Source organism: Rattus norvegicus, chromosome 16, assembly GCF_021556685.1.
Source record: "Rattus norvegicus strain SHRSP/BbbUtx chromosome 16, alternate assembly SHRSP_T2T, whole genome shotgun sequence".
In the NCBI taxonomy this organism is placed as follows: domain Eukaryota; kingdom Metazoa; phylum Chordata; class Mammalia; order Rodentia; family Muridae; genus Rattus; species Rattus norvegicus.
Window position 1 is genome coordinate 74,940,259 of NC_141549.1, and position 13,940 is coordinate 74,954,198.

General features: G+C 46.7%; 2 protein-coding genes across 10 annotated transcripts in view; both read left to right on the forward strand.

The window, feature by feature from the left end:
• Positions 1-5,165, forward strand: part of Tacc1 (transforming, acidic coiled-coil containing protein 1) — an 83,348-nt gene extending 78,183 nt beyond the window's left edge. For 9 of the 10 annotated variants that reach the window (XM_087588397.1, XM_087588398.1, XM_087588404.1 and 6 more), the window contains one exon: positions 24-5,165. In XM_087588397.1, coding sequence (XP_087444523.1) covers positions 24-92 — 69 coding nt within the window. In that variant the 3' untranslated portion in view covers positions 93-5,165. The remainder of the gene's footprint in view (positions 1-23) is intronic. The other variant, NM_001004107.4, reaches the window with a different exon arrangement.
• Positions 1-13,940, forward strand: part of Erich1 (glutamate-rich 1) — a gene marked incomplete at its 5' end in the record, with an annotated part of 52,793,804 nt that overhangs the window by 44,069,699 nt on the left and 8,710,165 nt on the right.

Genomic DNA, 13,940 nt, shown 5'->3' on the forward strand with positions numbered 1-13,940 from the left:
AATCATCATCTTCTGTCTTTCAGAATCAAGAGATTGAAGAACTGACAAAAATCTGTGACGAGTTGATCGCAAAGCTTGGAAAGGCCGACTGAGAGTCGTCCCGTGAGCTGTGCAGATCCGAGTCTGGCTGCTTCTGTCGTGACCACATTATCTTGCCTTATCCAGAAATATCTCCCCCCTTTGCAGAGAAAAATAACTGTTTCAAAAGCACATGCCTGCTGCTGCCCGCCTGTCCGTCCCGCTTCGCCGCGCGCAGCTGTGGCCAGGCTGGTGGAGATGGAGTCACGTGACCGCAGAGCCCCGCGACCAGGCTGCCAGCTTCCCTTAGGCACGCTGCTGCTGGGTCCGGCTTATGCTTCTCCAACTTGAGTTCATCTCGCTGTCGTCCTTGCTTTTCCCAAGTTTGTGACATTTCTAATTTTGTGGCAACTGTGTGGGTTTATCTTCCCAGCTCCTGATATTTCTATGGCCTAGTTAACCTTTAAAATTTTCAGGATCGTCAGTTTTATCGAAGCGGGGGACGGTCTGGCCCATCATTACGAACACTTTGTCTAGGAGGCTCCAAGCTCCCTTTTATTTACAGACTGTACATTCTGCTGCTCCCCACCCCACCCCCTCGATGCAGATAAGAGCCTCTAGGGAGGAGTTTGGCTACATAAATAAATATAGACTCTTATTTTGAAACAGAGCCGTAGGTCTAAAAGCCAGCTTCAGACTTCACAGGGGCTGGGAATGTAGCTCCGTTAGTAGACAGCTTCCTGTACACAGAGCCCTGGGTTTGGCCCCCAGAATGTTGGAGGGCGTGCCTGTAACCCAACCCTCCAGAGGTGGAGACAGGCTGATGAGAAATTTGAGGTCATCCTCAACTACATAGCCACTCGGAGGCCAGCCTGGACTAACTACATGGGGCCTTGCTTTACACAAGGAGTGAGTGGAAGCATGGGGTATCCTAGCTAGTGGGAGATGGGACAGGACGATCACTTGAGCCCAGAATTTAAGGACAGCAGTGCACCAGGCAAATAGTCCTTTTCTCAAAAATCCTACTAAACCTTGAGTCAGGGTGGAGAGGTTGAGCGTGTGAAGGCCAGGGGACATAGGTTTCACGTCTAGGGAAGATTTGCTGTGCCGTCTCTTGCCCCGGTATTTGGACACCTCAGAAGCTCAGCGTGGCCCCACGCGCTCATGCTGAAAGCAGCATCACGTGACCAGCAGCATAAACCTCCCTCAGAGTTGGCCTAGGCTGCATGTGTCCACTTGGGGCCGGTTAGTCTCCGAAACAAAGTCAACTTTTGTCATCTATTTGAAACACACACAAATGGGACTTGGGAAAGGTTTAGTTGATCTTGTTAAAAGATGGTGGACGCTTACAAACCAGTTAGAGTGAAGATCCTTAATCTTCTATGTTTACTAGCAGACAGCACCCTTTTAGAGACTTAAAAACAACAGCCACAACAAATTCTTCCTTCCTTACTCAAGCTGGGTTTTAAAACAAAACAGGCAGTAAAGAGTCCAGTAGCTCCCCTGGGCATATTTTAAGCAAAGACTGCTTGAATGCTGGGGAGGGGAATAGGGAGAAGTTCCACATAGACAAAACAAAAGTCTGTGAACTCATACTGGACTTACACTGGGGGACATTAACCCCCAAATAAGAATACCCCACATTGGCACTGGTGACTTCCTTTCCATGATAGGCAAAGCCAAACCCATTTAGGTTTTATTGCTTTTATTTTGCCTTAATCTTAACACCCTGAGTCTTCATAGTAAGTGTACACTATTTAGTACACATATATTTTCCTCCTTGTAACACCGTTGCATGAGCCAAGTCCAGCAATGAATTGTGCCTCGTAGAGAGCCTCCATAGATCTTATAAACAGTGTCCTTAGCAGCGCGTTACCATGTGGTGTAACCTTTAGCCCCAGGGAAGCAATGTCTTTTCAAGCTAGAAATCACATCTTGTCAATATGCATTTATTATAACAGGTGCTTAAGTTAGGCTGTATCCTGAGGCCTACTGTCTTTTAACCTTTTGTACAAAAAAACACAAGCAGACAGAAGTTATCTGTGGTTGGAGAAATGGCTTGACAATCATTTGGGCTCTGAATTTAGTCACAGTGGCTTAACGTGAAGCCCATAGCAGTACATGTAGTGTCGTGTTCAAGTGTCTTCAAGGGATAGACCCAGTGCCAGCTTGGCCATCTTCCTCAAGGGAAGCTAATTTTGCATTTTAAGAACCCCCCTCCCCAACCCCGCGGAAATTTCTGCTACAGTGTTACAGCGGCATCAGTGTGTGTGCTCATTTTATATTGACTTATTTTCAGTATGCAAGCCTTCAGAGTGGTCTCTATTATAAACCTCTTATTTCCTATTTTTTTTTTCTTTTTGGTAGTACTGAGATTGTACCCAGGGTCTTGAACATGCCAGGCAAGTGCTTGGCCGTGGGACTACATCTTCCCCGGTCATCTTTTTAAGCATGCATGTTTTTAAAGCATCTTGTGCTGTGCTGTGTGTAACCAAGGCACAGGAGAGGAGTGGTGACCGTCCCTCCTTGCCTCACTGGCAGACAGGCCTTGAAAAACAGGCCTTGATAAATGTCCCCATGTGCAGAGGGCATAAACTAGCCCTCTAAGCAATGTTTGCCAGTGGCCTCTTAGTCACCCCCATCACCAGGAAATGTCACAGCTTCTAGCTTCTGGAGATTCTCCAACAGGAATAAGAATGTAGCCCGCGCAGCTGGCAAATTAAGAAGATATACTAGTCTATTTATTTTCTTTTAATTAAATAAGCCCTAAAAAGCTTTTTAGCACTCTGGAGAGTAAAAATATAAAGTTTTCTTCACCACATGCTGGGGGCCAAATGCTTTTTTTGTTAAGTGATTAAAAGGGGGTTGGGGTGGGGGACCAGGCCTGGTGGCACATGCAGATAATCCTAAGTAAATCCCAGCACCCTGGAGGCAGGCAGGGACCAGAAGTTCAGGCTTTGACTGGGCTATACTGTGAGGCCCTTGTCTTCTCGAGAGCTGGAGCTGTGACTCAGTGGTAGTGTTGCCAATCCCCGGCACTGTAAAAATAAATAACAAAAGATTTAAAATACAAGAGAAATGCTCCGAGTGGCTTAGGAATATTAGGTGATCTTGTTGACACTCTCAGCATAGAACTGTTCCTTCAGTTCCGCACTGCCAAAGTCCAGACGACTCTTGCCTGTCAGTCAGTACCACAGACGGACGGGTTTACTGTGTGCTGGAAGGCGGCGCTTACTCTGTTTGGAGACCGGGAGTCCCCCCAGACTTGGTATTCTCTGAAGCTCTAGTGCGGACTCAAGCGTCTTCAGAAACAGACCAAACTAACAAGTGCGGAACGGAGCACGCGGTTGGGAGGCCGGGAGCGAGCGCGTAGGATGAAATCCCTGACTTCAGGGTTAGAGCTTAAGCTAAACTTTGTTTCCAACCCTGTTCTCCCTGCAGACTTGGCACTGCCTGCGCACACATGTCTGCACACTCGCTCGGCAGCCTGGGTTGAGCCTGGCCGGCCGAAGTCCTCGCTTTCAGCAAAGATCGCACAGGCTAGAAAGGGCACTCGGCGGCCCACGGGCTTTCAGGATCTGTGGCCTAAGCTCAAGGCATACTGAATTGAAGGTGGTGTGGACCTTCTGAAGCCCCTCCCGAATTCCCTGAGGCTCATTTCAGCTGGTGATCTCACGCCTCAGCTGCCCCTGCTGTCTCTGTGGGACTGTGGCCCTCTAAGCTCGCTCTCAGGTTTTTTGTTTTTTTAAATCTTCTTGGGAAGAGAGAATATAGATGTTGAAAGAGTACAAAATAGATTTAGGCAAGGAGTTTAGAGATGTCTATATTATGAAGCATTTTAAGGGTAACAGATTATTATTTACTTACCAATGAACAGGTAAGGTCTGGGGATCCCAGACCGCCAAGCCAAAGGTGGAAGAAATCGCCTTTCAAAAAGTTTTAACAATGAAGTTATTTCAAAGGAGACTAATGTCCAAGAAAGGTTTGACTGGCCTCCAGATTCCGATTATTTTTTAAAAAGCAATTTACCAGGGCTGGGGATGTAGTTCAGTTGGTGACACACTTGCTCAGCACAAGTCCCTGAATGTCATTCCCCAGTGCTGGGGGAAAATCAGAAAAAAAGAAATATTTACTACTAAGTCCTTCCTGATATGGAGAGAAAAGGGAGACGCGTGTAGAACCAGGTCTTCTCCATAGGCGTTTCTAGAACAGTTCAGGCGAGCACTTGGCCCCTCGGAGAGCGAAGCTCGCACTTCTAGTCCTTCCCACCCAGATGCAGCGCCCCCTGTCTGTGCCTCTCAGCATGCAGTTAGATTTGGACAAATAAGATTCCCGAGGAATGACTTTCTCCATGACACCACGGTTTCAGCTTTATGTAAACACACACACATCCCCTTATAGTTCTAGTCTGGAGATGCTGCTGCCATGCTGGCCTCAGGTAGACTGTGTGATGTTTTTACCACTCAGAGGAGGCCAAGCGTGGGGCTGAGGTGTGGCCTGAACCTTCCCTGTATGGAGTCTTCAATACCAACTCTCAGGATGCCACGCTACCCCCTGCCTTCTCGTGGCATCTGAGTACACTCAGCAAAAGCACTTCCCCACATCACGAAAGAAACTGATTCGGTATTTGTGAATCACTTTGCAAATGGACACACAGAAATCTGAGCTCTGAAACTCCATCCAGACCAGATACAGGGCAGTGTGAAGATCACACCCTCAGCCTCAGTGCTGTCCCTCAAAGTCCTTGGGAGAGGACTCAGACACTCGGATGAGTCTCCAAGGCACCTGTCAACTTTCTAGTATTGCCGTTAGCGAGTCTGTGTTTGCCAATAGATACCCACTGTACTAACGTGCCAAGTGTTTATTTGCACATCTGCTTCCACTGTGTCCAGCACCCACCCCCCAACCCCACCTCCTGGTGCCCCGGAGTGGCAGGGGGGCACACACTGCATTGACTCCTGCTGTCAGGACGGTGTTGTGCAGAATAATCATCCTCATAGATTTTATACACATAGTAATTCCCCTTTTTATATGTCAGGTAAATATTTGTAAAAGTTATACTCACACAAAAGAAATTATTATGATAATTACTAATATATTTTTTCCATGTTTCATTGCCTGAATAAAAACTGTTTACCACTGTTGCATCTGGGGTGTGTCGTTTCCTTGACTGTCTGTGGAAGCCTCTCTCTCACGAGTTCCGTGTTTCTGTCTGAACGTAGGAAACATGACATTTTCTTGCACTCGTCCTCTGGGGCTCCGTGCATTCCACTGGGCATGTAATTGAAAACAAAACAAACTCTGGAATCCACACCTCGTCATAGAAACCACCGTGAGGGCATCTGTGCAAACAACTTTTGCCGAGGGCTCCGTGGTCTCACCAAGAGTCTAGTCCACCCCTGGTGCTTTTCAAATCCGCAGAAGCCAAGTCACCCCAAGTTCTCCAACTTGCGGAAGCACCCAGAGTGAGCGAGAGCTGTGTAGAAAAGAGCTGGTCCTTCATGAGTTCTCTGTTAGTCTGAGAAAAGACTTAAATCACTAGTCGGCCGGCTAGGGGTGGGCAAGGGCAAGCTGGAATAGAGGTCAAGGAAATCAGGCACCTCCTTAGCTGCTTCTTGTGAGGCTGCAGCCTGGAGTGGTCCTGGTTTGAGGGTGCAAGGTACTTCTCACCAGCCCATGGTGGTCTTGGTTGGGGGTGGAGAGGCAGGGTACTTCTCAGCAGTGTTCTCTGTCTGTAGAGGAAATTCTACAACAGGTCTCATTTTCTTTGCATTATTAGATGAAAATTCGCCGGCATAGATATTGCCACCCCCATTCTTTTTTGCAGTCAAAAATAGGAGCCCCGGCATGGTGGTGGGGCATGCTTTCAATCCCAGCACTTAGGAGTTAGAGGCGGGTGAATCTCTGTGAGTTTGAGGACAGCCTAGAACACACAAAGTTCAAGGACCCCCCCAGGGCTACATAGAGAAACCCTGTTTCAAAGGATGCCTGCTGGAAGGCTTTGGCATGGACGGTTGAGATGACCGTTTAGCTTTGGTTGGGGGAGCACATGGACTCCTCGTTTAGGTGAAGAGTACTGGCAGGGAGCTGAGGTCCTTGAGTTGACAAGTTTCTCTTCTAGAATTGTTGCCTATGAGGGAAGATACTCCTTTTTCTTTCGGCCGTCCTGGGAGCTGTGATCCTGCCCCCTGCATGTTAGATTAGAGGCTCAAATTTCTCTTATAAAGTCACAAAGCCCGACTGAGATGTGTGCACCAAAAGCAGATGTACTGGAAGCATATGCCTTTGGCTTACAAGGTCCAGAGGCGTGACGTTGCTAGGCCATGTTAGAGTGACGGAAGAACTGGCTTTCCATCTCAGACCCAGATACAAGCCTAGGCTAGATACCATGCTCTATACTGTCTCTAAGCTTTTCCTCATTTTATGCATATGTGTGTGGTGGTGGTTTCGATAAGACTGACCACCATAAGCTTCACATGTTGGAATACTTAGTCACCAGGGAGGGGAACAATTTGAAAGGATTTGAAGGATTAAGAGGTGTGGCCCTGTTGAGGAAATGTGTCACTGGGGTGGGCTTTGAGGTTTCAAAAGGTCCTGCCAAGCCAGGGTCTTTCTGCCTGCAGATCACAGTGTAAAGCTCTCTCTGGGCCTCTGCTGCAGTACCTCTCCACCTCCCTGCCACCATGCTCCCAGCCACGATAATGGACAGAACCTCAGAAACTGTTAGCAAGCCTCCAATTCAGTGCCTTCTCTTATAATACTTGGCTTGGTCATGGTGTCTCACCAACAGAGCAGTGACTAAGGGTGTTTTGTCTCTGGGTATGTCTGCCTGTGTCATGTGTGCCTGGTGCCCCTGGAAGCCAGAGAGAGTGTTGGATCACCTTGGACTGGAGTTACAGGTGGTTGTGAGCCACTGTGTAGGTGCTAAGAATCCATCTCTGGTCTTCTGGGAGAGCAGGCAGTAGTCTTAGCCACGGTCAAAGCATCTCCAGCAGCAGCCGGCTTCACCTCAGACCTTCCTTAGTTTTGTACCCAGGTGAACGAACTAGGGTTGTATTCTCCCAAGTTCTCTTCCCAGAAGCAGTGTCATTCCAACCAAGTCTATCAACACTGCTACCAACACACGCTGACAGTCTTCCTGAGAGAGACAGGTTACATTTCCCACAGCTCAGCAGCAGGGAAGTGCGCCACAAATACTCAGCTGGAAGACTTTGTGTGGAATTAGGCATTTTTGTTCCACAAGGAAACCAGTTCTTGTAGATACGGTTAGCTAGCGTGATGCATACAGACAGAGGCTGAAGAATTAATGTCCAGACAGTCCCTCCCATTGCGATGGTTGATACAGGACATGCCTTCTATTTTGCTGAAGGGCCTTTCCCTTTGTCTTGCATGACTAACTTCGAATTCCCCAGAAACTGAAGGTTTTAAACATTTTTTTTTTAATTTAAAATTTTCATCTTATTTTATTTGGTTTTTTTCAAGACAGGGTTTCTCTGTTTAACAGCCCTGGCTACTCCAGAACTTGCTCTGTAGGCCAGGCTGCCCTTGAATTCAAAAGATCTGCCGACCTCTGCCTCCTGAGTGCTTGGATTAAAGACGTGTGTCACCATGCTCAGCCTTAAAGTAACCAAGTTTCAGCCAGAGGTCTTTTTCTCATGTAACGTCAGCTTCGGTGCAGACACGCACAATAGCCACTAGGTGACTCCACTCCCAAAGGCTTCCGTACTGTCGTTCAAACTTCAGCTCAAAACTTTTTTTTTTTGTTTTTGTTTTTCGGTTTTTTTTTGTTTGTTTGTTTTTGTTTTTGTTTTTGTTTTTTTTTTGAGGTTATGGATGAGAAGCAAACAGGAGCCACAGTAAGTATTTGGTGTGCCAGCAAATCTGGAGGGTAAGTGCTGTGCACAGCTTGGATCAATCACACATGTATTTGTGCACTGCTGCTGTCGTTTTTTGTTTTTGTTTTTGTTTTTGTTTTTTTAAAGATTTTTCTGGGGTGTGTGTGTGTGTGTGTGTGTGTGTGTGTGTGTGTGTGTGTATTACATGCATGCCTGGTGCCCATGGAGGGCAGAAAAGGACATTGGATTCTCTGGAACTGGAGTTATTGATGGTTGTGAGTCACCACGTGGAACCTGGGAACCAGGCAGGTCCTTTGTAAGAGTAGCAAGTGCTTTTAACTGCTCAGCCAACTCTCCAGACTTGTGGTCTTTAATGCCCTGGGCAGGAGGCCTGGGAAGTTTAAGATCATTCTTAAAACTTTAAAAGCTCGCAAAAGGAAAGGCAAAAAGAAAAACAAAACAAAAAACAAAACAAAACAAAAAACCCTTCCCCCCACCCCCCTTACGGCAGCATAAACCAAACTCTTCCCCTCTTGTGGCAGCAGAGCAGCAGAGGGCAACTGGCTTAGGCTCAGGGCCCTGTTTCTGTTCAGGGCCATAGCTCAAAGAACCTGCCTTGGGGCTGAAGGGATCCACTTTCTGTGGGCACCTAGGGACAGGATGACTTGCAAGGGTAAAGCCTGGGTTCTATACACAGCACTGCAGAGAGTTAAAAATGAAAACATTTCTCCACAGACCCCACGAAGCTCAAGAAAAAGAACAACCAAAGTACAGATGCTTCAGTCCTTCTTTAAAGGGGGAACAAAAATATTCAGGTTTGGTATGGAGACAAAGTTTGGAGCAGAGACTGAAGGAACGAATGGCCATTCAGAGCCTGCCCCACCTGGGGATCCAGCCCATAAACACACAGCCACCAAACCCAGGACAATATTGCTGATGCCAAGAAGTGCAAGCTGACAGGAGCCTGATAGAGCTGTCTCCTGACAGGATCTGGCAGAGCATGATGAATACAGAGGCAGATGCTCACAGCCAACCATTGAACTGAGAACGGTGTCCCCATTGGAGGAGTTAGAGAAAGGGTTGAAGGAGCTGAAGGGGTTTGCAACACCATAAGAACAATACCAACCAACCAGAGCTCCCAGGGACTAAACCACCATCCGAAGAGAACACATGGGCAGACCCATGGCTCCAGATGCATATGTAGCAGAGGATGGCCTTGCTGGGCACCAATGGGAGGAGAAGCCCTTGGTCCTGCCAAGGCTGGACCCCTCAGTGTAGGGGATGTCAGGGGAGGGAGGCGGGAAGGGATCCTTCTGTGTTGGCAACAGGAATTACTGAAGTTAGAGCAAAGCAGGGGACCTCGAGTGATCTCATTTCCAATGTTCATGTCTACAGACTCCACAGAAATTAGAAAAGGACAAATCAACAGGCAACGATTTGCATTAAATGAAGAAACGCTCTTGTCTGCATGCTGCCCCTGTGCGGCCCTGACGACCAGGGTTCAGAGGACCAGAGGTTAAGGCTTGACTAACGTCCCTTCAATACTGCCAGACCCTTTCCTCACCTTGACAACCAAAGACACCAGGAATCTGTCTTGCCCCGGAAATGTGTGTGCTGTGTGAAACTACATACTAGACTCTGTATGTACAGAACTAAGGATGTTAAAATCCATCTGTGTGCAACGACACATGTTACAATCTATGTGTGGAACCACATATGTTAGCGTTTGTGTGAGTGGAGCTGTGTGTTAGACTCTTAGAGACTGGGAGGTGTCAGCGGCTTAGTACCAGTGATTCCCAGCACTCGCACGACAGCTCACAGTCTTCCCCGATTCTAGTTCCAGAGGGTTTGACGCCCTCTTCTGAACTCTGCGGGTGCCTGGCACACGTGTGGTGCACACACATCATGCGGGCAAAGCACTTATACATATAAAATATAAGTTAAAAAATTTGAAGGGGGGTTCCCTGGGGGAGAGGCTAATTCCCAGAGGGGAGTCTCCCTTTGCAAAGGGGGAGGGGGTAGAATGGGGGAGGATCTCTGTGAGGGGGTACGGGGAGGATGAGGGGGGTTAATGCTGGGAATGTAAAGTGATAAATAAATTTAATTAAAAACGTTTTTGGAGACAGGGTCTGGCTGGCCTAGAACTGAGTATATAACCAGGTTGGCCTTGAAGTCGCAGAGGTCTTCTTATCTTTGTCTCCCAAGTGCAGGGATTAAAGATGTATACCCAGGGCTGGAGAGATGGCTCAGTGATTAAGAGCACTGAATGCTCTTCCAGAGGTCCTGAGTTCAATTCCCAGCAACCAGATGGTGGCTCACAACCATCTGTAATGTAACCTGATGCCCTCTTCTGGTGTGTCTGAAGACAGCTACAGTGTACTCACATACATTAAATAAATAAATCTTTAAAAAAAAATAAAGATATATACCCAGCCAAAAAAAATGTTTGTCTTTTTTTTCAAAGAATTATTTACTTATTTTGGGCATATGAGTACACTGTAGCAGTCTTCAGACACCCCAGCAGAGGGCATCAGATCCCATTACAGATGGTTTGAGCCACCATGTGGTTGCTGGGAATTGAACCCCGGACCTCTGGAAGAGCAGTCAGTGCTCTTAACCGCTGAGCCATCTCTCCAGTCCCCACCCCCTAATGTATTTAATGTAGTTTTTTTAAAGAATTAAGAGGCAGCAATGGCTCAGTAGGTAAGGGTGCTTGCCACCAAGACCGATGATTGAATTCAAGCCCTGGGACCCACTCGGTGGACAGAAAGAACCAGCTCCCAAAGGTGGTTCTGACGTCCACATGCACAGCGTCACACACACACACACACACACACACACACACACACACAATTTTTAAAATGTAAATTTATTTGATACTTTTTAAAAAATGAGCTCTAAAATTGTCCCGGCTGCGTGCGTGACTTTGAATGACCTCCATAGTCAACTCAAATCTGTGACTCAGCCCTGAGTGATGCCGAACTATCCCAGCTCCGGAAATGGAGGAAGAGACTTCAGGGATTCATGTCGGGATGGGCAGTGCTGAGTTGTGCACTTGGTCCCGTCGCCCCTGACAAGAGTAAGTTTTCTGACTTAAGAGTCATTTAATTTAAGTTTTATTTTCTAGCTTCCTGCGAGACCAGGACAGGACACAGCAGAGGAAGCAGGCAGCTGAGTATGTCCCAGAGAAGGTCCAGAAGCCCAAAAGAAAGCACAAGAGGGCTCAATGGCCGCAGGGTCTGGGCTTTTCCGGAAGAGATAGTTGATGGGTTCTCAATCTGTGGGTCGCGACCCCCTGTTGGGTAGCATATCAGATATTATGCTACATTATGACTCATAACAGTAGCAAAATTACAGTTATCAAGTAGCAGTGAAATAACTTTATGGTCGGGGGGCAGGGTCACCACAGCATTAGGGAGGTTGGGAACAGCTCACTGTTCTGTTAGTGATGTTGCTTTTCTCTGGGTCCCGTTGCGCACTTCGAAGTTTACAGTAGACCGTGTTTGCATAACCCTAACTTGCCATATGAAAAGTGACTAGCCCATACCATGACAAGATCCCCGACAGAAACGAGTAAAGGCACCGCCCACCAAGGCAGAGGACCGGAGTCTGATCCCTAAGGCCGACAGGGTGGAAAGAGAGAACCAACTCCCACAAGTTGTCTCCTGACCTCTATACATACCCTCATATTTACTAAGTAAATTAAAATGTAATAAAAATTTTTTAAAGGAAGGGAAAGATTTATTTTGATAGGGTGTTAGCGGACTCATTCTGAGAGAAGCTGGGCGTGGCGGAGCACGTCCGCTCACACCTTGGTGCACCGGGAAGGAGGGGGTGTGTCTATAGACTGGCGCTCTCCTTACTTTGGTTCCTTTCTGCTGCCCCAGCCCACAGTCCATACTCGCGGTGAATTAGAGGTGTCCTAGGTGATTCTGAATTTCTTCACGTTGACAGTGGCAGTTTCACCATCACAAACATTGCCCTCGTGAGAAAGCAGAACTCTGTGAACTACCTGCTACCCAGGTCTCACTTCTGGAAGATCCTGAAAACTGCACTGAAGAAGAAGTTACTATTTTACTTTTTATAGCATCTGACGGGAACTGCGGGATACACTGTAGTGATCAGAACTCATTTATGAGTATCACACAGCTAGGATGAGGGAGGGCTAACATAGCTTGTCTTCAGTTTGTAAAACAGGTATTAAGGACAAAATTTCAAATACGGGTCTTTTACAAGCTGAGTGTATTTCAGAGTCACAGTCACACTAGAATCGCTTCAGTGGTTGACAAGGAAAGAGAGCTGACATATCTGTATTCGTTGGACTTCGAAATTGGCCACGTGGGATTGGGGTAGGGTTTGGCTCAGCAGTGGAGGCTTGGCCTAGTGTCAAGAGAATGTGAGAGCTTGTTGACTATCTGGGGAGAAGGTCTTCAAGACCAGGGAGTGTGCAAAGGCCATTCTGACCTTCTCTTCTCTTCTCTTCTCTTCTCTTCTCTTCTCTTCTCTTCTCTTCTCTTCTCTTCTTGAAACTCAGAGATGAAGCTCATGGAAAAGACGTTCTTCCTGACCAGCATCTTCCTAGTTCCTGTTCCCCACCTTATTTTTTATCCCATGTAGATTATGAGTGTTCAGGTCTAAAAGTGTCTCCTAGCCCACCGGTTCTCAACTTCCTCACACTGCAACCCTTTAATGCAGTTCCTCATGCTGTGGTGACCCCCAGCCCTAAAATTATTTTGTTGCCACTTCGTAACTGTAATTTTGCTACTGTTACGAATGGTGATGTAAATATCTGGTAATTTAATAAATTAAATATCGTGACCTGAAGGGGTCTCCACCCATAGGTTGAGAACTGCTATTCTAGGGTTTTCATTTTTCTTGTGTAAACGCTTACAAATGTGCAAATAAAGTATGAGTGCTTTTCTTTTGTCACTCTGTCTTACATCAGTTCAGGCTGTAGGAGAACGGGAGGAAATTTATCTCCTCTCAAGTGTTTTTAAACTCTTGTTTTTAAAACCGGGTTAAGTAAATTTATTTATGTTGTTCTGGTTATATTTTTGTTAACAGTTAGGAGTAATCTGGGGAAAAGGAACTTCATCTGAGAGAATACCCATCAGATTGGCCTGTGGGCAAGTCTGTGAGGCATTTTCTTCATTAATGGTTGAGGCGAGAGGGCCCAGCCCACTGTGGGTGGCGTCACTCCCTAGGCAACTGGTCCCTAGGTGGTCCTGGAAGACATAAGAAAGTTAGCTAAAAGAGAGCCTGGAGAGCTGGCCAGTAAGCTGCCTTCCCTGGAGTCTCTGCTTCAATTCCTGCCTTGACTTCCCTCAGTGATGAACTACGATGTAAGTATAAGCTAGATCAACCCCACCCCCACCCTGCAATCGGTGAGTTAGTTTTGGTTAGTATTTTTATGACAGCAACAGAATGCAAATTAGAACATGTGTATTTATGTGTTCATTTTGAGGCAAGGTATTACTGTGTAGTGCCCTGGTTGGCCTCAAACTCTGTTTTTGGTTCTATCTTTTAATACTAAAAGCAGCTCCTGAGGGCCAGAGATGCGTTTCAGTGAGTAAAACTTGTACCACATAGGCCTTGTGGAATCCTGGGAACCTTTATAAAGGTGGAAGGAGAGAACCAATTCCACAGTTATCTTTTGACCACCACTCTTAGGCCACAGCACATGAGTCCACACCTCTCTCTCTCCCTCTCTCCCTCTCCCTTTCTCTCCCTCTCCTCTCCTGCACACACATAAATAAAAAGAGAAAGATTGCACATATTAACAGAGTGAATTCGATGTTTGAACCATATAGACATTGTGCAATGTTTAAATCGGGTTAAACATATCTGCTGCTCTCAGATCTTTGTTCATGTTAAAATATCAAACACTACGATCAGAAGAAGTGGTCCACCAACACAACCCCCCATTGTATAAGTTACTGTCAAGGAAATGAATCTTTATCCTGAGCACAAAATATTACTGCCAAATGACAGACCGTGAGAGACCAGACCCCAAGAGAGCAGACCATGAGAAGACAGACCTGAGAGGCCAAATACTGAGAAAGGAGACCATGTGAAGACAGACTATAA